General features: G+C 42.1%; 1 protein-coding gene across 1 annotated transcript; it reads right to left on the bottom strand.

Annotated features, from left to right (window-relative positions):
* Positions 1-10,617: 10,617 nt before the first annotated feature.
* Positions 10,618-13,676, bottom strand: CCN2 (cellular communication network factor 2). Its single transcript, XM_027690853.1, has 5 exons — positions 13,385-13,676; positions 13,061-13,283; positions 12,681-12,932; positions 12,258-12,469; positions 10,618-11,938 (listed from the first exon to the last, which is right to left on the bottom strand). The coding sequence occupies exons 1-5, from the start codon at positions 13,442-13,444 to the stop codon at positions 11,642-11,644; spliced, it is 1,044 nt and encodes a 347-aa protein (XP_027546654.1). The 5' UTR covers positions 13,445-13,676; the 3' UTR covers positions 10,618-11,641.
* Positions 13,677-25,222: the final 11,546 nt, after the last annotated feature.

Below are 25,222 nucleotides of genomic sequence, written 5' to 3'. Positions count from 1 at the left end.
GGATAACTGGTTAACAATCTGTTTTGCTCAGTGTACATTTTCTAATGAAATATGTCCCCAGGACAGTAGAAATCCAGGCAAACCACATGAAAAATAATGGGCTTTCCTAGGCTTCTTATGAAGTACTTCCCACTCTTGTAATTAGCTAACCCAGTACAACTTTTAGAGATGAGATCATGGGGAAGCCTGAATTAATGAGGTGCAATGAATCAAAATGCTGCAAAAGAACATTATGCTGTGACTTTCTATCACTGAGGAATTTTTCCATGTAAATTCTGTATATCCTGTGTATCAAACATACCAGTAGAACTAATTACACTACAGATGTTAGCACTTTCTTATGCAAGCGATCTAAACTCACATAAAATGCGCATTGCTAACTTCCACTGCTGGCTTCAGCAGAGCAGAAATGCAGTGCGACTCTGTATCAACCACTTAGTCACTGGTGAAAACAATTGTTCTTGGGATGTCTTGCAGAAATGGATGTCATCTTGGAGCTTACTTAATATAAACCTGGTTGTCCATAGCTTTCTGAAAAAAAAAAAAAGGAAAACCAAACCAATAAAAGCATGACCCCGGAGTCCCTGCCCCCATATGCTGCAAGATCAGAACATATTGCAGCTAAAATAGCCTGATACAAATGGGAAATGGGAGAGGTGAGATGGTATTATGACAATGAACGCTTACGACTTTGGAGGAATGTCAGCTTATAGGTTGGGTGGTAAAGACTGTTTTCATTAAGTCAACAAAATTAGCTGCAGATCTCAAGTTTCAGAGAACAGGACTTTGATATGCTGTTCACATGGAGTAGAGAAGAGTTCAAACTTGGGAAGATCAGAAAACACCTTGAGGAAGAAAGTAGAGCTGTAGCTCTGGGAGAACAGTTGATGACATCTGCTCAGATTCAGCACTTGGTTTCATGTAGCTTCTTGACCTGTAGCTCCTTGAATACAGAAAGTGTGGAGATTCCCGCAACATCTACACTGAATCCTTCACAATGACAATTTGCCAAAAAATCATCCATGCTAGAATAAAACTTTTGAAAGATGAACATTTTTGTTATCAAATACATGATGGTGAACCCAAAGAACTACAAGAAAAAGCCCTACCTAAAAGAAAAAGTCATGTGGAGCTTAATATCAGAGTCCACAAAAATTACAGAGCTGTAGATATTTCAGCAAGAGTGCAAATGTCTGTTACTGAAAGGGCATCAAAAAATGGGTAATGCTTTAGGAGTTGGGGGGAATAGGTCTATCAGTTGTGAAAATCACATAGCTTTTTAAGAGAGAAAAAGCCAATAATCAAAAGGCTGTTTTGGCCCAAAGGACTTGGATAGATGTATAAAAAAGAAATAATTCCCACTGTTAGAGAAATTTTGAGGACTTGATAAATGGCAAACAGTTTCCTAAAGTCCCATCTTTAAAAACAGAGCGTGCATTGATTTTAGCTCTCTCATTGGAAGATGGTTTTCTCAGATGTAACATATAGCAGATATTGATGGTATAAGAGGTGACACTTTATGTAGATAATTGTTTTGTTAGGGTGCATGTATGATAAGAATTTCAAAGCCATCCTAAAAACAGCTAGAATATCAGTGTTAAGGATGAATCACAATGCAAAATACTTATGTGGGAAATATTGTGCTCAGAAAGAAGTTAACCGGAGCATGTTTTTAGACCTGCTTGGCTGAGCCACTACCTTAACATCAAAAAAAGGAGCAGAAGAATTTCCATGTAAAGAGAACTATGTAAGGAAATGTTTGCTAACCTGGATTCTCAAACCAGCAACGTGAGAGCAATACTTGTGCACAGGTAGTCACAGGATGTAACTCTTGGTAGAGATTTAGAATCTCAAGAAATTGGTCAGTTAGGACCAGGCTGATGGTGAGCACAAAGTTGGGCTATCCATAAGACACCTTCCTTTCCAAGAAGGGAGTTTACACTAGGAGAGTGAAGAGGTTTTTCTGACACCTGCCTGACCGAGTGGTACTGGTATCTCGAGGTCTCTGGGTCTCATGCCAGGTCTGAGACTTACTGAGCATTTCCAGCCTGGTTAGTTAAGAAAACGCTGCCATAGGTCTGAAGTTCTATGAAGACCCCTTGCTAAAAGTTGCTCACCTGGGAAAGGTGATCTAATGAAATGTATCTGTAAAAAGCCTCTGTTCTTTGCTCATGCAGATGAGGTACATAGTGCCGTTAAGGAGCAGAGTAAGGAAAGCAAATCTCAGGTGAATCTCTGGTTCTGAGTGACTAAGAATGGCCAGTCCATCATTGCCAATATTGAATAAAGGTGTTATTCAAATGAGTTGTTATTTATGAAGGAAATGTATGCACCTAACAAAATAAAGCATTTCTTACCACTTTTTTGAGTCTAAGTAGTGTAGCCGTCCATGTACCAGGCTGTGCTCCACAATTTAGCTGGAGGGTCATCTGCAGCATAAAGCATGCAAGAACAAGGCGCAGCAGCCCTCTGGCCCATTTGTATGTTCAAATCCATTACACAGTAATTGGGTCTCAAGTACGGAGATGGATCAGAATTTTTTTACAGTAGGTCTGGGTTAAATCCAGAGCATCAGACTCAAAGACCTGTTTAGGAGACCAAACCTACAGAAAATGCATGTGACTCTTCGTCTATGCATGTTGAAGAAGTCAGGAAGGAAATTGTCTCTTTCAACAATTTAACTTAAAAGCTTATTGTAACATAATTATTCAAATGTTAAAAAAAAAGAGAGGTATAAGTGTGTGAGATAATTTCACGGACTTCTGACAGATCCCAAAACTTATGTGAGAATCTGTACCTAGATGAGGAGAAGTAAGTTCTGCTCATCCTAAAACTTGAACCTTGGAGCATTGGATAGTTTTTAAGAAGCATGCAATATAAAAAGGAAGACAATTAAAATATACTCTTCTTTATTATTGTCTTTAATTAATAAAACCTCCTTATGGATTATTTTACCAGGTACCTTATTGTAACAATTACTGTGATGTATTGTGTCATATTATAGTGATCTGTTCTTCCGAGATGGTTGCTATTGGGAAGTCAGATGCTGCCCAGGGAGGGTTTGCAATGGCTCCTGTTCTGCTGCCTGCTGCCAGTTCAAAGCATGGCAACAGCCCAAAGCAGAAGAGAAAGGAGATCAGTGAGGCCTCATCCTGTGACTTGCAAGCTGGTTCCAGAGGAATTTTAACCATACGCTTGGGGTTTATTTTCTGCATCTTTAATACAGGTAACAATGATGCACAAAGTGTATTTCATATATCTAAGTAATCCACGATGCTCAGGCAGAGCTGTGTAGTTTAATACACTTTGAGAAAATAAGAAAGATTTCCTATATTCTAAATAAGTCTACCCTTAACTCACACGAATTTTTTCGAGACGTTAAATACCTACCACCAAAAAGAGCATAATGAGCTTGTCTAATTTCATCCTACGGAGGCAAAGTTTGTACTCAGAGGAAAAGGCGGCTGCAGCTGCCGCCGTTGCGGAGCAGCCACACGGTGTCAGTGTGATGCCGAGAAAGAGCCCGATCTCATTGCTGTGGTCCGGCTTTAAGTCTGGCAGAGCCCTGCGCCAACTGGGACCCCACCGGGTCTTTGTAGTACCCAGCATAGGCCGTATTTGCTGTTTCAGGAGCTAGTAGTCTGATACTGGTTCAGGTGGTGTATTAAGTGGTTAAATAGTTAAATATGAGAATATATTGCTGTACTTCCTACATCATCTATTAGCACAATCATCTAATAGAAATTATATACTCCAAAATTTTTTCATCAATAAAGTCCTTTTTATCTAAATGAACTCATGAAATAAAATGACAGACTGACTTGTGCCTCCTCCTTGGTTTGGAAAAGCAGACAGACAAAATACAGATGTAGGATGTTTCTATGCAATCCTACTAGCCTACAAGTTGTCCTGGTATGGATATACCAGAGCAAAAAAATATTCACAGACTGGTTTAATGAAGTCTAATAAATAATCTTAAAGAGATCTTAGGCCAAACTGTTAACTATTTGGAAGAAGAATCTGCCGCCTCCCACAATCAGCAGTAATCACGCAGCACAAAGCGATTTTATCAGTCAGCGTCAGTTGCATGTTTGCCTCTGATATGTGTTGAGAGGGCTATCCTATATGTCTGTGTGTGGTTATTAGCAAATATACATATTGTTTTTAAATAGCTTTGGGATAAGGTCTACGGAGAATGCCAGGCAGGAGCCAAAGAAAACATTACATAAATAGCTTCTAATTTGCTTTTTGAGTGTATGAAATGAAAACACTTTTAAGGACAGAAGAGTCTTGCTTTATTTCTGCTATAGAAAATCTACTATTTCTTCATACAGAAAACAAGTTTTTATCCAGATGGCCCTTGCACTCTTAAGGCTGGATGTCCTTCCAAGATTTGCCATGCTCATTATATTCTTGAAAAATCAGGAGACCCAGAACTAAAAATCCCCGTTGCATGTAGTTATTCAAAGGGTAAGATGAGCATATTCACATTTGTAGAGTGGAATATTGTATAAGAGGACACATTGATATTATAACTGCATCCTCATGAGAATAACTACACAATACAGAAAACTACAGTGAAGATGTGTATGTGTACGTGTGTGTGTGTGTGTGTGTAAGGTTAGACTTCATAGGATATCCTTACACTAGAGGTATCCCATGCTGACTAGCTCTAAGTCAGGCACTCTGACTGTTACAGCATTTCCTGGTGTGCATAATCAAATAACTGTAAAATAAAATGGCACTAGAGCGCTCTTTAGTACTGCTATGGATCATAAGGATGAGCAGCTGAACCTATAACACAGCAAGCAAAGCCAGATGTTGCCTTCTCTTGAAATGCTGATCCCAGATAGCTTCCCACAGGCATTAGCCATACCAGGATCCATTCAAGATCACTGACTGGAGCATATCCTGATCTATGTAGTTCTTTTCAAAGTGATTACTTATTGGCTATGGAGCTATGGCTGGAAGGATCAATGGAAGGAAAGAAACATTTCAATTCTATGCCATCTTATAGAAATCTTTAGAATTACAGGTGAAGAAAACCTTTGGTGGAGCAGATTCCCCGAGATCGGCTACTGCAGCTATCATGCTGATGGGAAAACCCATTGAGAGACACTCATGGCAGTCCCAAGATAAGATGAGCTGGCCTCCTTCATTAACTCCTACCACATTAGATTTCAGAAGCTTGGCCAGCTTATTGACCTTGGACTTTTTGACTTCACAACAAGCCTATCATTACAACAGTATATATAAATGGAAAAGGCCAAATATAGCTTTTTATTTATTTCCATTGCTCTGTATGTTTGCTGTCTTGTATATGTGGTGTTCATAAGCATTAAGTCAAAACAAATGCTCTTTTCCACTGAGATCGATGACCTTTAACACTGACCTTCTTTAGGTGGCATGATTTGGAAAGTTGTGAAAATAAGTATTGTCTCAGCAAGACTGCTTACTTCTACTCTCTGGTTTTACAGCGTGTAGTGGTCCTCAACTCTTCTCATGCTTTTCATCAAATAACATTTGCTCTCGATCCATGGATAAGAAGGTGCAAATTTTGCACAGTAATATCTTTCTGTTTTGCTCTTGTTGACCATGAAGCTGGACCCTTGAAGGACAGTTATCTGTTTAGCTGATCTGTTTTCTGTCATTTTACCATTCCTTTTCTCTTGCCAGGCTCTCCATCTGAGAATGGAACTGTGTGATAGCAGAGCATTACAGATGTTGGCTGTACCTGTTCTTGGATCAGTGAATGGCTCAATGCATGTGGTGCAACCAAAGTCTGAGAGTTAGGGCAGAGTAAGATCCTTCAGAGCATATTATGCTAAATTAGGAAGCTCATGATGAGATGAGTCTCATAAGAAGACATTAAATATCTTCTTCTTTGGTTAAGAATAAAGATTTGGGTATTTTTTAAATGCATGATTTAAAAAAAAGTGATTAAGAAATCATACTTCACACCATATCACAGTGTATTAAGATTATATCTAATACATTCCCAGATGTTACAGTGTAAAGTTCGAATAATATTTCAGACCGATTTTGAATCCTTGTCCATCACTTCCATTTACCAGATACACCAGTTTATCACTTCCCCAGTAGGTTGCACTTGGCTGTACCTTTAGCTGTTTACAGAATACTTTCTTATGCAATTTGTGCTCCTGCCTCTGCTTATTGCCCAGCAAACGCCACAGGAGCCAGCCTGTGTCCTCTCAGGAGCCCTCCCAGGTATAAAGCCCCATGCAGTTCCCCTAAAATTGTACAGCCTCAGGATTTGGGGTCACAGATGGTTTAAACCAATCTGACTGCAGTTATGTCAATTAGCTAGGCTGACCTAAGCCCTGAAAACTGGCTGAAAAGCTGGTTCTTAGCATTTAGCTCAGGAGCAGGAAAACATATTTCGTAGCTGCTAAAAGCTGTTAAATACCTGCTTTTAATAGGACTAATTTAAACCAGCAAACATTTATTTGGACTGTGCATTTCCTTCAGTGGCTCAGTTAATGGGGTTGAGTAATGAATGGAGGCACCACTGGATTGTGTTAACATTGCTGTACCGCCTTAGCAACCTTTTCGTCCCGCTCAGGAGGCTGTAAAATGCTTTGTTCCTTGCAACATAAACACTATTATACTACTATGAGGGATGAATTTACTTACCATTAAGCAAATGTAAATAGTCCTGCATTTGGCACTGTCCCAATAACAGACAGGAGCTCAGGAATGCTGCCACAAATACACAACCAGATGTTTTAGGGGGAGGACATTTCAGAATCAGCCCAAATTCACAACTCTGGGGATGTGGGCTTGAACCAGTGCAGAGAAGAGCTGAAAAAGCCAGGGCTAGCATTAACGACTGCAAGCAGTTGTTCTCTGACGAGGGAGCAACATTGGATCATGCAGTGGAGATGGGACCTCAGTCATGCTTCTAAACTCTGTTCAAACACTAAATGTGTTGAAGGCTTTAGTACAGTTTGGGAACAGGTTCCTTGAAGAAATTCCTGGTATTTCCTGGTTCTAGGCAGGCTGAAAAACACTGTGAGAATGTAGTGGCTTTTGGTATGTCCATTTATGGACATGAATCAAAGGAACTGCAGGGAGGAAAAAAAGTGGAAAATGAGAGGAAAAATAAGTTAACTGAACTACTTCCTCTCTCGGATTCTTCTTGGGTTTTGGGCAAAGCCTTACACTGGTATTTCATCCCAGCTTCTCCTTGCTAACTACTTCCATATGTAGGCATAATATAACATCAGTTAAAGCTGCATTTAAGCACTGTTTTCAAAGAACTTAGGTTTTTGGTGGTACGATGCAAAGTCAGAATGGTTGAATTATTATATATTTAGATAAGAATATTACTGCTCCCTCTTACATTTAACGTCCTTTTCAGTGTAATGGTATGACGGTTTTCTTCAAGTCTGAAAAAGCTATGCTACATGAAAAAAATACAAATGATCTAGTACTCTATTTCTAGCTGCGTCCAAAAGCCAGTTTTCTCAGCTGAGTCCCCGTCTTTGTGAGACAAACAACTGGATACTGTTCAAAGACTTATTTGTTCCTATGTGGTTATGGATCATTAAAAGTGGCTCATTCTTGAAGAGTTTCTTAACTAGTGTCTTTTGGACGTTTCTTAGCTCTGAGGAATCTGACAAATTTCCATCTGGAGAGTAGAGCCTATTTCATATGAAAGGGTTGTAATCCGTGTCTGTTGTTCACATCTGTATTGTGTTAGAAAGCTAAGCTGCAAATCCATGCAAAAGTGTTATGGTACAAAAATCTGAAATACGATGGCTTAGAGTTATTTCGAAGCATTTGATACTCTGGTCTCCAGCCACCTTGAATTCCTGTTTAATGTTTAATTGAGTATCTTTTATTAAATGAGTATTGACTTCACAGTGGTCCTTTACCAACTATATTATTAATATAGCTAGAGATTCATTTTAAGGAGCTAGTCATTTGAATGAATATATTTTCATATATGAATAAAATATCTTAAAATTACAGTAGCAAATCAGCACAATAGGATTTTCTGAGGATGCAAACAACCAAAAGCAAACTTCCAAACCAATGTATTTTGGAAGGAATGTAAACCAGTGTTCTCCTACATGTAAGTGACTTTGGGCTTCTGAGCTCAAGTTTTTATTCTTCCATCTATGCATCTTAGGCACAAAGAATGAAATCAGGAAACTTCTTTACGGTTGAAAGGCCCACATTGTAACCATCATTTAAGATTCCATAAATTCCACACAAGGGCTCCTTTTTCCTGGGATACCTTTGAAAGAAAGTCTTACAAACAGTATGATGCCTACCTACACCTCTAGGAGATCTTAAAACAAAATATTTAAATTTCTTTACCTTCAGAGATAAAGCCGTCAGAGGTCTAACAGCCATGTAATGGTGTAAAATATATGCTCCTGTCAGAAGACTACACAAGTTCCTGGAAAAAAATGGAGTGCAATTAATGCAGTGATATCTGAGATTTATGATGCCGGATATGCTCAAGGGAGAGCAAGAATTTGCTAAACAGATTTGCATATGCAGCATACTTCCTTATTTTAATTCACAGTGGCAACAGCAAACCACAATTAAAAGATTCTGACAGGCCTCTTCCATTCTCCGCTGACCTGTAAAACAGTGCAATAATTTGTCAGATGGCAGGCAAGGCAGTTTCATCACTGCATTACCAGGGAGAGGATAGGTAGTGGTCCTGAGCTGTTTTGGGGGACCCCTTTGTGGGTGTTTAACTACAGACAGCCCTTCCTACACTAGAGCCCTGCTGCTGCTCGCTGGCCCTCCAGCCTCACCCGCCAGGCACAGCTGGTAGAGAATGCCAGGGGAGGCCACAGCATTCTGTGGCTTAGGTGTTGGAGACACAGCCCACACTGCAGAGGACTGGGAGAAGAATCTGAGAGAATCTCATGAGCTGGTTGTGAGGCTCATGAGGCTGATGTTACAAGGAAAGGCCATTCATTATAATATCTGATACTAATCTGTAAAAGACTGCAGGGCAGAGTTGTTCCACAGGCTTAAGCAGTGTCATAAACACCCAATCTCTTACTGCCAGGCACAATGTGCTTCTTTTTGTTCTTGTGATCCTAATAGCTTCTACAGTGATGGCTATGAATGAAGTCCACATACATCCTGTCCTTGCTGGAACTAGAAATGACAGTTTTCTTGTTATTTGGGGGTGGAGCCACAGTAGCAGCTGGGCAACCAGTCCTTGGTGTCGTATGACTATTTGAAGAGTTTCCAGGGTGAACTGAATGGCTGCATCATATTCATAACCTGAAAAAAAATAATACATAAAAAACGTTGGAGAGTCTCAGGGAGTTTAACAGCCAGAGGCTACCCAAAACTATTTCATATGGGACAGAGAAAGCCACTTCCTCATGCCACGAGAATTCCTCGTATTTTTCAGAGGAAGGGAAAATGCTTCTATGGCCTTGAGCAAAGCCTGGTGAGGCCATTGGCAAGACTCCCATTGACTTGCCGTTAGTTTAGGGCTCTGTTGTCCATCATTAGTCAAAGCTGGTGTTACACTGATTTGCTGCTAATGCTAGCCGTAATCAATGGGATTGGAAGGTGCTCAGGAAGGATGGACATTTTTCTAAGCTAACACTCTTTCAGCACCAGGAAATTCCAGATTGAACTTGTTTGCCTGAAAAGGATTCTTGTTGGAGAGCATGTGTTTTTTTCTGAAAAAAGAACTAATGCTTCTAGTGCAAAGGTTAATTTTGAATTCAAAGAATCTCCTTGTCTTAATAAAGGGACAAAAAAGTCTTGTTATTAATGTAGGATCTAGCACAGGACTGAAGCTTTTCTTTAGCTTTAGGGGGATGCTTATCTAAGAAGAATATTTGGACCATTATCAAAATGTGTAGCTCTTACAATGCTGCTCATCTGTGGAAGAGTTTGAATCAATGGACATTTTACACAGAACTGTCATGTAAAACTATTTGCCTCAGTCATCAAGTAGGAAAATAATCCAGGTAATTGCCATTCGAGTTCAGTGCTCTGTCTACCATACCATACTTAGGAGTTAATTTAAGTAAAATTACATCTAAATTAGCCCTACTCTGCATGAAGGTTAAATTGGAAGATTTTCAGAGGCCCCTTCAAATGTACAACTCATTAGCTCTTCCCTGAGAATTGTACCAAATTTCAGACTTCTGGATTAGACTCCAGAGTCAAGAGCCACTTCAATGCTCTCAATAACTAAAAATACTTTCCTTACCTTATTTGAAAACAAATCTAAACAGTGGAACACTTCAGTGAAATCAAGCACATGTCATGGTGTATTACAGCAGCATTCCATCACCATGGTGACAAGCTGGTTCCCTCCAAAGCATCGTGATGCATGACAGACCTGCTGCACTTTCTAATGCCATATTGGACTTGGCAAAGCAAGCCTGCCCCCGCCCTCCATTCAGAAGAGCAACAAACTAGAGTTGGTTCACTAGTAACAGAGTAAGTAGCTGTAAATCATTAGTTTATTCCTAAGTGCATGTGCTTCTGGACAAAGAACCCACTACACTTTGATTGTCAGCTAGTGCAAAGCCAAGCCCTTTTAGGAATATATAAAAGGAATAGTGAAGACTGAAGGCAAATGAAATACCAAGCCATTTATATATTTATATAAAAATATAAATACTTTATTTTCAACTAAAAAGGTGCAAACATGTAACTTTTGGTCACACTTCTCAACAAATAAACTGTCCAAAAAGAGCCATAGTCAAAGAAAGAAACAAATGCTCGAGTGGAAAGACTGATGAGCCACAGAAGAGCCATTTTTCTTTAAGCCACTTGTCCTATAAAGTGTGAGTAAACATATTTTGTCAGATGAATGCTTTGTAACACTACAGGCACCTCAACTTCATCTTGACCTCAACTCACCATTTGGCCCTATCTGAGCAATTTCCACTAGAGTATCTATTTCATGCTTTGAATGCATTGTCAAACAAGCTTTAAATCTTACCTATCTTATTCCAAAAAAGAAGGCTATCAGTGAACTTTCAAAGCATTAAACAAAAGCACAAAACTTTAAATTAATTTAGATAACTGTACAAAGATATATACACACAGTATTTACAATATTAATAAAAAGTAGCTTGTTACAGGTAAATTAACTGCCACAAGCTGTCCAGTCTAATAGACATGATTCTGATTCTTGTTGACCAAGACATCCGAATCAGAGTGTCAGAGCTGAAACATTACTGTCCTGACTAACAGAACACCTGCTTATCACTTTGCTGGGTGTTTGCATTCCAGCTGTTGCTGTCACTAAACCAGTGCCAGCAAACATGCCAATGGTCTGCTTCTCAATTGCACTACTAGATGAAGCACGCTGTACCACATTAAGGGAACATTTGCTTGAATCTGGTTTTCCTGCCTATTTCCCTTAACGCCGTCCCACCACCTCAGGAACAACGTGTTCTGAAGCTGTGTCTTGCTGTGGTCCCACTGTCCATTTTACCTTCTTCTTCAAACCACCATTTGGGGTCAGTAGAAAAATTGTCTTAAGTCACATGGAGCAGTTTGTTGAAATTGAAAAAAAAACTGATTTAAATACCTTGTGCTATTGAATCATGTTTTACAAAATGAGATGCAAATCAGTTCAAGTTGAGAATCTACTCAGCGTCTCCTTCTGGCTTTATGCCATGTCTCCATACATCTTTCTGTAGTACAGAGACTCAAAGATGTCATTGTCTCCAGGGCAGTTGTAGTGGCACGCGCAGGTCTTGATGAACATCATTTTCCTTTTCATGATCTCCCCATCAGGGCACTTGAACTCCACAGGGAGGGTGGCTGTTCTGTGGGGTGTGCAGCAGCGCCCGTCAGTGCAGACACCACAGAACTTGGCTCTGTAGGTCTTCACGCTGGTGCAGCCAGACAGCTCGAACTTCACGGGCTTGGAGATTTTGGGGGTGCGAATGCACTTTTTGCCTTTCTGTTAGGATGTAAGTGAATACAAGACGTTTAGAAGTCAGGATTTCACAGCACTTAAACTTGCAAGTTAAAGGAGAGCAGACATGCTAATCCTTACTATATTATCATTAAACAAGAGTGTTGTACACTGTGCCATAATACAGCACGACAGAAAGTTAAGGATATTTAACTGTAAACTGTTCACCACTAGGGTAAAACTCAAATTTCAAGGTAAACTACTTGAAACTGACTACTTGTCGGAACTGCACTTTTGGTCACTGGCCTTTTGCTAGTGGATGGAAGCATCCTAGAAGATCATACATAAAGCTAATCATATTCACCTTGATGTTCTCCTCCAGGTCTGCTTCACAAGGTCTGACCATGCAGAGTCTACTCTGTTTCTCCAGTCTGCAGAAGGCATTATCATTGGTGACCCTGGTAGAGATGCCCATGCCACAGGTCTTGGAGCAAGCACTCCATTCTGTGGTCTGCACCAGGCAGTTGGCACGCATCATTGTTGGATCTGGACCATAAGTGTCTTCCAGTCTGTAAGCTGCAGGAGACAGAAAGCCAAAATGAGACCACTGCCTCACTTCATGCCCTGTTAAAGGCTCCTTTCTTTTCCTGAAAAGTTCAGGCAGCCACACTTATCTGTGAGGTGACTCCACTCATTGCATAATCCAGCTGCTGGGGTGCCCCGTGTCAGCCCATCCCACAGCCTTGAACCTCCCCTGGCTGCCATCCACAGAGAGATCCCCACTCACCAGCAAGAGCAGGTCCCACGGCAGTCTGCTCTTTGGTCTCATCGCAGACCCACTCCTCGCAGCACTTTCCAGGAAGCTTCACCCGGCGCGGGTAGGGGCAGTCGGGGCTGGGCAGGCGGACGTCCATGCTGCAGAGGGGCACGCAGCCCACCGCCCCATCCAGACAGGTGCACTGGTACTTGCAGCTGCTCTGGAAGGACTCTCCGCTCCGGTACACCATGCCGCTGAAGACGCACGGGGCACCGTCCCGAGCTGCGAGGGGCAGGAGGCCGAGAGTAAGGCGGATGGGCAGTTCAGGGATTCCCTCTTCCCTCGTCCCCTTGCCCGGCGGGACCCTGTCCCCGTTCCCGTGGCCGGTGGCAGCCCCGGCCCCCACTCACCCGTGCAGACGCCGATCCTGCGGTTGGCGGGGGACCCGAAGTCGCAGAAGAGCCCCTTGTGGTGGTCGCAGGGGTCGCGCTCGGTGCAGAGCTCGCCCAGCTGCTTGGCGCAGACGCGGCAGCAGCCGCAGCCGTCGAGCACCAGGGAGACGCCGGCGGGGCAGGTGGGGCCGGGCCCCGCGCCGCACTGGCACTGCCCGCTGCACTCCTGGCCGTGCGCCTCCTGCGAGTGCCGGAGAAGAGAGGGAGAGGGAGACGTCAGGGCTGTCGCCGGGACCGCCCGGACGGGGCAGGGGCGGCGGCGCCGCGGGCGGCAGCACTTACCGGGCTGAGGAGGACGAAGAGTAGGGCTGCGGCGAAGGGAGCGAAGGTGGCGTGGACCATCCTGGAGCGGTCGGCGGCTTGTGGGCGGCGCGGCGGCGGCGTCGGGCTGGCAGCGGCGTCGGGCTGCCCGGCGGAGGTGAGCCGAGGTGAGCCGGGAGCTTCCCTTGGGGCGGTTCTCCTCGGCGGCGCGGACGGGGCTGCGGCGGGCGCTGTGCCGGCGGGTGGCTGCTCAGTGCTGCAGGGCTCCGCTCTCCTCCGCTCCGTCCGAGTGCGGCGAGAGAGTGGCTGTGTGACTGCCGACTGCCGGGACGGGCGCCCCTTTATAGGCGGTGGCGTCGCGGCCTCGCCAATGGGCTGAATGGAGCCGCGGACAAACAGCGACATTCCGCGCATTCCTGCGCGCCGCGCCGCGCCGCCCGCCCCGCCCCGCGCCGCCGCCGCCGCCCCGGAGCGGCCCTGACCCCTGACTCCCGCATTCCTCCGGCTGCGCCCCCCCAGCGCACACTCCCACCCCCCTCCCCCCGTTTTTTCTTTTTCGTGCCGATGTGTTTTATATGTGAGTCACTGCCGCTGCCAGCGCTCCCGGCCGCCTCCGGCAGCGCGTTATTCCGAAGCAGGAGGCGGGTTCGGCGGGAAGGGGCGAGGGGGGCGGCGGCGCGGTTGCCAGGGGCGGCCGGGGGAATCCGCTATTTCCCTTGCCCTGTGCTCCCCGCGCGCCCCTCGTCCCTCCTCCGGGCAGGGAGGGCAGCAGGCGGGTGGACCGGGGGTGGCGCGGGGTACCCGGTACCCGACGGCGAACGGTCCCGAAGCTTTGGTACCACCGAAAAAAGGTATAATTACGCTGCCGGGTATAAATTGACGCTGTGTACCACTGAATCATACTGGATATTTGTAATGTGTTCCTTCCCTAATACACGCTCTCTATGAATAGAGAGAGAGTGCCTGTTTACTCTGAAATATTTGGCACAGCCAATGGAGTCTGAAGCATGGAAGAAGTGGCTATTATTTTCCCACTGCCTGTATGCAGCTGTCATTTTCGAGCAACATGTTCCTTGCACAGCCCTGCCTCCCAACCTTCTTAATGGTCCACCCCAGGATTACAAGAAGAAGAGACTGGCATGCTACCGCACTCAGCCAAAACCTTAACACTGTAGTTTGTATTTGACTGAACTCAAGACGTAAGCATTATGGCTTGTATTAAGTCATTGTAGATAACTGTTTTGGTTTGTTTTGTTTTAATCCGAAGGATGGTTCTTCCCCCACCTCCTGTGTGACATTTGAATATTCAGTAATGTCATGTTGTTTGACCTCCACTTTAACAGAAGGAATGCCAATGTTTTGGCTTTTGACCTGTAGAAGTATATTAGCATTTAGTAAGAGAGACTGGCTTAATGCATCATCGTATTAAGCAAACTGAAATCTGATAGTTATCTTAAAAGATGTCATCTTTTGTATGCAGGCTTTCTCCCGCTACTGTACCACCCCCTCCCTTGCTTCTTTCCATCCCTGCATATGTAGGCATACTGCCACGCTATGATGTAGCAATATATATGCACAGGACTCATGCGGGGAAAAAAGTTCTTCATGTAATGCCCCAGTAGGACTATTGTACCATAAAACTGTTATTTGTATTCTGCCAGCATTGTACTCTGTCTGGTAAAGTAATTTGGATATAATTTCTTCTACTCAAAATTCTCTGTTAAAAGAAATGAGATTGGCTCTGAAAGAAAAAAGTAAATCTCAGAGGAACAGTTATGGTAAATAATACATGTTCCCAAACTCATGAGGCCTCCCAAAATCTGTATTTACTTGAAGGACTCCAGTGGCCTCAGTGCTGGGTAAATACTATGTGTACCAAACTATGTATGACATGCATACCAAAATGCAAATGTAACCAGGTAAACAGAATGCCTTTTTTAAATGCCTAAATATGGTAAGGAGAACATCTGAGAGAGAGAGAGGCTCTAGACATGTTTTATAACCTTCCATGTAAGAGGTTTTTTCAGAGATACAATTTTATTAAACAAAACCTAAGAATCTCACTGACAGAAAAAGTATGTTTAAAAGTAACAAACCACCAGAAAGCCAGGAAATCCAAAATTAAAGGATAAATCTGTCCTAAGTCTTCCCACTGTATGCCAAGTACAGCAAGCCCCATACACTTGCTGCCCTGAGAAAAACTACTTAAATAGGTATTTGGACTTCAGAACTAATTCTGGTCTTGCACCACAGTGAATTGGGCATTAGCCCACTAAATCACAAGTTCTACCAGCCCACAAGGGTGGGTAAGAATCAGAGTCCTTAGGAGTGCCTTTTTTTCATTTTGGTTTCTGTGCTGTTAGATGTGTCGCAATGGGTATCTCATTTGTGCATATATGTGTACACATGGGGGGCGAAGGGAACCTGGAAGCAAAGGCAGTTCTTTCAGAGTCCAACCAGTCTTCAGTGTATTCTTTCTGATGATAATATCACAGAATCATCAAGGCTGGAAGAGACCTTCAGGTTCATTTAGTCCAACCAGCAACCTGACACCACCATAATCACACCTAAACCATATCCCCGAATGCTACATCCAGGTGCCTCTTGAATATGCCACTGGTTCGAGAAGTACATATTCGCATTGATGAATAAAATGGTTAAAATGCACTAATTTTGACTTCCATGCAGGTGTTTATACAGCACATGCTTTTAAGATAGTATATTTTTTCTGCTGAAACTAGGAATTCACTACGCTGGTCTTGCAGACTTGTTTACACAGCTATATACGGTATGTGTGTGTCTACATTAGCTTCAGTTGATGAAGTCTTGTAAAATGTACAGGTGTGGATTGCTGCATTCCTCTCTCATGTTTTTCCTTCTTTTTTTTTTCTCTGCTTCCCCCCAAAAAGTCACTTGATCAGGTATCAGACATAGTGAAAACCTGGCAAGACTACAGGAAAGTGGCTAGACTTGGAGTGTTTGTGTACTTAAAGAAAGAATCTTGCACATTTTCAACTTTCAGTCACAGATATTTTTTTATAAGAGCAATTGGAGGTCTGAGCCAGCCCTCAAAGCGGAAATCAAAAGCTCCCAGAGAAACATACCCGAGGAATGTGAATCTGATCCAACAACCATACGCAATGAACATACAGTACTGTCAGTCTTATAGGAAGTCTTTCCATATATGGACATCTGGACCCTGAGCTGTTTATCATCACGATAGGCTTGTAGCTGGCTTCAGACATTTCTGGCTTGCCTCAGGTTTAGTACGCCAATTAGTTCCTTTCCCAAAACGCTCACTAGGATATTTCTTAAAAATTGAAATAAATATATCTCAAAATTCAGAGACATCTGGCTAAAGTTACGTTAGCAGGCTTTTGCTTAAAATGCAGATTCCAAGAAAGACTTACTCTGCTAGCTCAGAAATAGACAGAGAATAAAAATAAAGAGATTTATTCAATCGTGAATGTGGTTGCCTGGTATTTCTCTTTCTTAGAAGTCATCTGGTAGCTTATTCTATGTATCTGTAGGCATACAAAGGGTTCTGAAGTAGACTGCTTGCTGGACTTTTACTCATCCTTTTTCGGGAGAGATGCGTGAGCTCATGAATCAACAAAGGCAAAGCAAAAACTGGATTTCCCAGGATCTGTCAAGCAAGTTATCCATGTTGTGCATTTTGTATTGCTTTGTTAGAGTGATACAAAGCCTTTTGCTTTGGAGCCGCGACAGTTCACGTCAGCTCATCTTACCAATGAGAGACATTAGTTCTTCTCCAAAGTAAACCAGAATAAGAATTCTGGGAGGGGCAGTAGATGGCATAGAGCCTATGGAAATGTTCACTGCCAAACTGGTGGACCCAAGTCCAAGTTCCTTGAGACTAGATCAGATTCTCTGCTACTGTTAATTGGGTGGATCACTAAATGCATTGTTGACCATCACAATACTTGGACTTGAGAAGTCCAAGTCCATCAAAGCTGCTCAGCAACGCAAACCCAATAGATGCAATTCCTATTAGCAGACCTGAGTTTTGTTGTTTTCTGTAATCGTCATTTATTAAACTTAACATTTTTTATGTTTTAACATGCAGTATTTTGTTACTTCTAGAATCAGTGACAGTTGCTGCTTTAAGCTCTTGGCTTTATTTTTAAAAAAGAACTGGAGTTTTGGTGACTGTGTGTGGTCTTAAACCAGCAAAGTGATTATCGGAAGTAGAATAATCTAAACGAATATTCAAAGCACATGGAAAACTATTTGTACAAAAGTGAGATTATAAGTAGCCTGAAGCCAAATGTCCTTTACCTACTGAGCCACAGATTCAGATTGTCTGATGATTTTATTCTGAAAAATTTGCCATAGATCTTATAAGCACTGTAGGAGCAGCATTCTCTACACCTGTGAGGAGGCTGGCTGTGTCCTGGGTTTTTGCGGGAAAGTGCTGAGTCCTTCCACAGCTCACAAAGGTGAATAAGGAGGGAAGAGACTTTCAGTTGTTTACTTTTCAGATTTGACTGAGGTTCTCAACCTCTTGCTGTGTAAGTCAACTAGTGTAGGATTGCAGTGAGTCACTAACCACTCCTTTGACAATTGTTCCATAAACGGTTAACAATTCACAAAAAGTTAGTGTCACTGGTTGGAGAGGAAGTGTGGCCAGGGACTAACCCAGAACATGCACCAGAAATCCTGTTGAGATTCTCAGAGGAACCACGTGGAAAACAGCTGGAGGAACACTTCCTCCCACTCCGTCATGGATTATGTGGGCAGGAATGAATCAGATCTGCTTAGTCTAAAATGTTTTGTTTTCAGTCTTTCAACCTGCTTCTCTCAGGAGCTGTCAATGTAAATTTTGAAGTTTCGTGGTTTTTTTTCTCCCTCAAGCTGAGAGACATTGATGTCTAATTAAGACTTCCCTTAACAAATGCAGTTTGCTCTGCTGTAAACTGTGGGATCTCTTAATTTATATTTTAGCTGCTGTGGAGAAGTAGAGGCCTGTGGAGAATCCTGTGAGATACAATTGTCAATGTTGTCTGATCGGATAGGCTCAATACTTGTACCTGTGGGGATAACAGAGTGTTTTCTTTGTGGACAAAAGGAGAGAGAGAACTGTCCTTAAAATCTGCCCCATTTATGATGCAACCTGAGTTAATGACCTTGGTATAGTGGGCTTTTCTGTTTACACAGTCCTTCCTGAGAAAGTGGAAGAGTTAGCTTATTGTATAGGTCTGTAATGCCTCTGGAGGACTTGATAAGCACACTGCATCATCTGACCTGCAAAGGAATGTAATGTCCTCAATGTATTAACATCGGGTTTTAGAGATTGTATGATTATTCAGGAAAATGGCTCCCTGTGGTTCAGCTGCCAGCTTGGCTGGCTGTTTTTTCAGCAAGTGATGTGTGGTATGTGACCTGTGTGAATACATCTGTATGAGTGACGCAGGTAGGGAAACTAGGATGTAACCTACAACAGCCAAGGTGGCTTCCTTATTGACCCGCGGATGTGTGTGAAATTTAGCAACTACTGGGGCAGGTCTGAAAACCATCTTGAAATGCTAATCCCTCTGGTGTTGGTGGGCAATTCTCTGTCAGACCATTTTTCACATGGAGATGAGAAAAACAGATACTCTAAGAAATGTGCATTGTTAGGGAAGTGGGAACATGTCTAAGATATTTTGATTTCCTGTGGGAACTAATTGAGGAAACCTAGTTGTTTTAAACAGCAATAGTCTCAGGTCTCGAGTTTACAACCATGTTGCTACAGATGTCTTAGTGATGAGTGGCTTTAAGTCATAAGCAAGATGTTGTAAAAGTGGTAGGACCCTCAGTAACAGCAAATGTTTCTGAGCATATTATTCCATTTATAACCATTTTATTAAAGGGTTTTAAATAGAAATCAAGGTTAGGTTTTTACTGTACCTAGGTGTTTGTTTTGATCATTTTGAACAATGGGGTCTTTATGAAGATTGAGCCTAAGAAGTTATTTGTGGTGCATTTCTTGTGAGGAAGTTACCCATGATGGATCTTGTGGAAAAGTCTAACCTTAATAGCATGGTAGATCTGTATGATTATTTAAGATTCAATTATGACACGGGATGAAAAGACAGTTCAGCAATTGCCTTTTTTCAATGCCTAAGATTTCTAAGGTATTTGAAAGTCTTAAAACTGTGCTAAGCAGCGTTCCTCTGTGAGTTACAAATTTTGTAATACAAAAATTTCAGGTAAGTTTTAAAAACATATATGAACTAGCAACATCTTTTTCCTTCTCCTTGTGTCACTCATAAGATACCGAGGGTTGATTTTCAAATTCCCTGGAAACAGCTTTCTTGTCTTACCATCTTAAATTCAGTGAGACCTCGCCTAGGCTTTCATATCTCTTTTTTTTTTTTCTTGATAAATGGTTTGCAAAGAGTGACGGTACGGTGCATGACTTGGGAAGCATGCTTTCTATTTCTTTTTTTGCCATCAAACTGCCACAGGGGGGAGTAGAAGTTTGGAAAGGACTGTGCTGCCTGAGGAGCCTAGGCAAGTGTTGTATTCCCTGGCCAGTCCCTCGCGGGGAGAAGGGCAGAAGAAAAAACGTGGATGTGCTAAGAATGTAAGGATTGATTGGAGAAAGGAGCTGGAGGATTTTTGCAGCTGCGACAAGCTGAATGGTTCACTGCATCGCAAAACCACGCTGTTTTCCTTATTCATTCCTACCAGCTTTTCTGTCCAGATGTAAGGGGAATGTGACTGAATTGTTTTCCTGCCTCAGGAGGGAAGATGACATGTGGGAGTTGTAAAGTACTTGCAAAATCCCTGTCGTTCTGACAAAAGGCTTTTCCCACGTTAGGGCTATTGACTAATGAAGAAAAAATGCGAGGCAGAGGCAAAGCAGAGGACACAGTAAGGAAAGTTTTGCCAACGTGATAGAAAAGGGTTGTTCTTGTGAGACTGTTTGTGTTGCTGGAATCCACCGTGTCTGCTTAACGCAGGAGTAATTGGACTCTCTGGGTCCTATGCAGCCAGGATGGGGAAGGGGGATGCACTCCTCATGCCCTGGCCCCGGCTGTAGGGTTGCTCTCTCCTCCCGTGTGTGGCCACAGCTGCTCTTGCAATGTATAGTCTGTGGTAGCAGCATGGCTGACAGTCACCATCCTGCCCTGCCGGGGGGGTTGGTGCAATTTTGCAGAGGAGAGATGTGGGCAGAGATGGGAATGTAAGAGTGGGAGTTGACGGAGTGGGTTGGGATTTTGGAGTAGTGTAGTGTAAGAAGAAGTTGGAAAGGAGCTTATCCCTCCTGTTAGCTTTGCATCCATGTGCCGAATTTGAGCATATACCCAGAGACAACCAGCCATGGTGCTGAGTGGGAAAGGCTAAAAAGGGCTGAAGAGAGAGGTGCACATAATATATTTGTGTGGAAAGGTTTGCAGGGGAGGGAGGTGGACAGGAGGAAATGGAGAAAATGGTGTGTGAGGAGAGTGGAGTGACTACATTTCTTGCTTTATGAGTCTATGTTGGGGAGTTTTATCACTGGACAACCTAGTCTACAATTTTGGGGAAAGAACGAAATAATTTTCAGGAACTAGTTAATGATCAGGAAAGCAACCAAAAGGAGTGAATCAGGCACATTTTTTTTATAAAATCCTCCAGATCTGAGTGCACAGATTTGTAATGAGATAGAGTGAGGAAAAAGTAAGAATTAAAGGAGAAATGCATTTATGTTTCTGTAACCTATCATGAGAAATAACAATGCTGTGTATTACTTGCTAAATGTGTTATTTTAGAATGCAGAGGGAAATATGGCAAGCAAGTCTTTGCTTTTGGTTTTAATGACGAGAATAGGATGGGAAGGAAAACAATTCTTTGGGTAACATTTTTTTTGTGCATTTTGTGTGTCTGTGGTTCTTGGACTTTTGAACTATGATCAAAAGGAGCCTGGGAGAAATCTACATTCTTTGTGTTTAGTGTATTGATGAATTCAATGGCTGCTCCACAACCTTGTGCCTAACTAACACACAAAAAAAAGAAGAGAATTAATGGTCCAATTTCTAAATAAGACATAAGGAATTTGTTTATGCTTTTGGGAAGTAATGTGTCTAGGTTTGAGTGGAACTTATGTTAAGTATAATGAAATTCTCAAGGAATGCAAGGCTGGTTTTGCTCAAGAATAAACATCTAAGATAACAAGAATATATATATACATATATATATATACACATTTTCCAAACCTGTGCCTAAACCTCAAGTTTCTTGTTTTTAATTAGGGTCGTTGTTGCAAATTCAGGAACTTTACCAGACATAAAAATGCAAACAGAAGAAGATAAAATTAAGTAAATTTAGAGCATATTTTAATTTTCCCCTTTATTCCAATGATGCATGATTTATAGAGGGGATTAAAGTCAGAAACATACTGAAGGTTGTACCACAGTTTGCTGCACTCACCAGGACTCTTGCAGTAATAAAACCGTGGAGAATGCTGACCCGAGTCAGTGTCTCAGTGTCACATAAATCCATTTTAAAGATACCTACTCTTCCGTCCCACTTTTCCTAAAGCACTTTCAACTTGGTTTGTTGAAGGTTTTTTTTTCCCTAGAATATTTCCTGAGGAAATTGGTGAAGAAGTGTGAGTATGTAAAAGAAGAGAATGAAAAGGCTGGCACCTAACAATATAAAAACCTAGACCCTGAGTAGAGTGTTTTTACAAAGTACAGTGTCAAGATATTAAATCTGAACATGGTGTGTGTTTTGTAACATTTGAAGAATCGATATGTGTACAAAGACAAAACCAAGAGTAAAACAGCATATATGGTTTGTAAATCCAATTTCTACGGGTTTTCCATTTTCATCACTTTAAGGAAAAAAGAAAAAGGAAAGTAAGCTAAGTTTTAGGGAAATCACAGCAATCCTTTTTGAGTGTTTAAGACATGACGTGTTTTTGACTAGACGTGTTAGGCCTTCTGTTTCTACTCTTCATCATGGTTTAGGATGAATGGACAGCAGAGTTACTGTAGTGTAATTGAATTATTCTTCTAGTTGAAAAGGTATAGATGTGTATTTCTGGTGCTAGAGGTCACAGGTTTGTTCATGTGGAAATGTAATTTTGCATTATGTCCAGAGCTGATTCCTTGTACGCGTTTGACATTTTATTATGATATAATTACAGCAAGGAAACCACACATGCTGTATTTAAAGCCAAATTAGCTGATGAATGGATGAGGTGTCTAATTTTTGTTTCTTGAAGGCCATCAGAGCAAATCTTGCCAAAGTTATGTTTTTACTCAGAATTCCTTTGTTTTTCCTGCTTTTGCTTCAGGCCAACATGGAACAGACATTCTCGTCATTTAATCAGAAAAACAACAATAATATGAAACAAAAACCCCCACCAAGGTAACAAGAAGTTCTGTCCAACAGAGATTTACCAAGAAAGCTAAGCAGGAACATAGTTGCAGGACTTGGAACATATTTGATAATTCTAGACTAAGTGAACCAACGTATTAGAGTTTTGGGGAGAACTGAGATGGGAATAACAGGGAAGGTGGAGAGAAAAAACCTCCAAAGGTTAAGAGACTAGAGCACCTATAATTTGCATGATATGAGCCAACAGAATTGATGCTGGGAGACTTCTGATGAAAATTGACCCAGGGTTTGCGATCCTCTTGCTTAATGACTGTCCTTGCTTGGAAGGAAGTTTTGAATTGGTAAGTAAGTGTAGGGGGTAATTGTTAGACATAATACAATACTCTGCTGTAGATAGCTTCAGACTGACCATGGGGTAGTGTTGACACTCTGCCTGACCAGCTGTAACATGTCATCACCAGAGCATGAGGGGTAAAACTTTCTTCCCCACCTGCCTCTGCCCTTTGCATCTGTTGCGACCCACCCCAGAAGGGGAGGGTAACCCAGGTTCTTATTATTAAATCCCTTGGGGTGGATTAGAGTGAGATGACACTGAATAATCGATTTTTGTAAACATATATATATATATGATTTATTTTAGAACAATTTTGTTTCAAAGGTAAACAGGTATGTTGCCATTTTGGGTGTCATCTATAGCAATACATCAATATTGAAGCATCTATAGCAATAAAGCAACATTAGAGCATAGCAATATAACACTATTAAAACATAGCAATATTAAAGCATAGCAATATAGCACTATTAGAGCATAAATATAACACTTAAGGAAATGCATCAGGGAGAGAAAGGGAAAGAAAGGATAAGGGTGGAAAGGTGTGTATAGTCACCACCCACAGGATCCAGCGATAAAACTTGGTAGTCACAGCTTTCATGTCTGTTGGTTGAAGTGGTGGTCTTGATCTGTTGGGCCTGGGAGAACCCCCTCCCAAAACTCAAAGAAGTTATGAGTTATTACACACTTCCAGCTCAGGTGGGAACACCTTGTACCTCACTGGGGTGGGGAGTTTTCCAAGGGATAGTGCCACAGGACATGTCACTGAGTCTCTGACATCTCCTAAAACAGCTGCAGCTGCCTATTGTGTCGGCATCAATCAGTGGTCCATTGTGGTCCCAGGCTAGATGCGCAGTTATCATGTAAAGGGAGGACACTGGCATGATAAGAGGGATGTCTCCCACTTTTCAGGATTTGCGTCTTCTTAGCCTCTTCCCTTATCTGGAAATCCAGTTTGTAGCTTCAGGTATGCATCTGCACCCAGGATAGTTGGAGGATGGCACCCACTTATCTGATCTGAAGGTCCTTTGGCAGTATTCAGGGAGGGATGGGCTTTGCTGGTTGAGCAGCTGCTTCTTTTCAGTTTGCAAAAGTCTTTTGGTGATCTTAGAATGTGTAAGTCATTAAGTCATTAACTGTTCCAGTGTCTGACAGCATCTTGCAGAGTATTCACTTACTTTTGCATCATTTGTGCATCAAATCCCTGGTCATTTTGGAAGCTTTCTACTTTTCCTGACCATCATTTTCCCAGACTGAGTCTCAGTGCCTTTTCACCACCTTTTCTCTTTTCACTTGTGTCTTAAATGAGCTGCCTCCTCTGAAGCAGAGATGAAGCTGGCTGGTGCTCCTCACTGCCTTCAGCCAGAGTTCTAATGAGCCTCCTTTTTTGTCTTCAGATCAGCGCTCCCCTCTTCAATAGGTGACTCCTTGATCTGCTTCTGAGTATGAGCTTCTAGTTAAGACTACCTTTGCTAGCCTAGGTGAGAAGTTTTTATGGAACAGTGTATAGGTGAATGTGGTAGGTTTTTTGGAAGACCGTTGAGGGGTCTTACAGATTTGTTTAGCCTATACCATAGCTTGAAGGATGTGGTTAAAACATTTCTGCTCTCCAAGCTGGAAAGGTCACTGTGTTTCTTTAGAATATTTTTGGAGATGTTTCTCTGGTTTGTCAGATCTAAAAATAAACTATGATCAACACACCTTAAAATTATGACAGGATTTTTTTTTTCCGAGAGTATATAAGGCAGTTAGGTATTTGTTTTCCACTTAGGGAACAAGTCAGACCTAAAGAAGGCTATGAAAATCTTCTTCAGAACTCCAGGACTATTTTTTTAGTGTGTGTTCAAAGTTGGGAGCATCTGCCTGCCTATCTGTTCATCTGTCTTATGCAGTTTATAGAGCCTATCATTTTCTCAACTGAGAGAAGATGACACTGGAACATTTGTAGTCTTTTCTCCTTAAATTTCTAGGGCAAGTGGGGAGCTTTGATCTAAGTTTGGTTTCATTAGAAAGAGGAATCCTGATGAAATAGATGCTGTGCATCGCTTGTGTTAATTTTCAGCAAAATGAAGCCGAGAAAAAACTTGGAATTCTTTTGTTCTTAAACATGTCAGTGTTTTGGTTTGATTTTGGAAGGGAGAAATATTGGAGGAGTTTATTTCAAATCCACTTTGTGTCAATGACCTACTGGTCTT

Source organism: Neopelma chrysocephalum, unplaced genomic scaffold, assembly GCF_003984885.1.
Source record: "Neopelma chrysocephalum unplaced genomic scaffold, ASM398488v2 Primary Assembly neopelma1_23, whole genome shotgun sequence".
Taxonomy (NCBI): domain Eukaryota; kingdom Metazoa; phylum Chordata; class Aves; order Passeriformes; family Pipridae; genus Neopelma; species Neopelma chrysocephalum.
The sequence above is the reverse complement of the archived record's forward strand: the minus strand, read 5'-3'. Positions and strand labels throughout refer to the sequence as shown.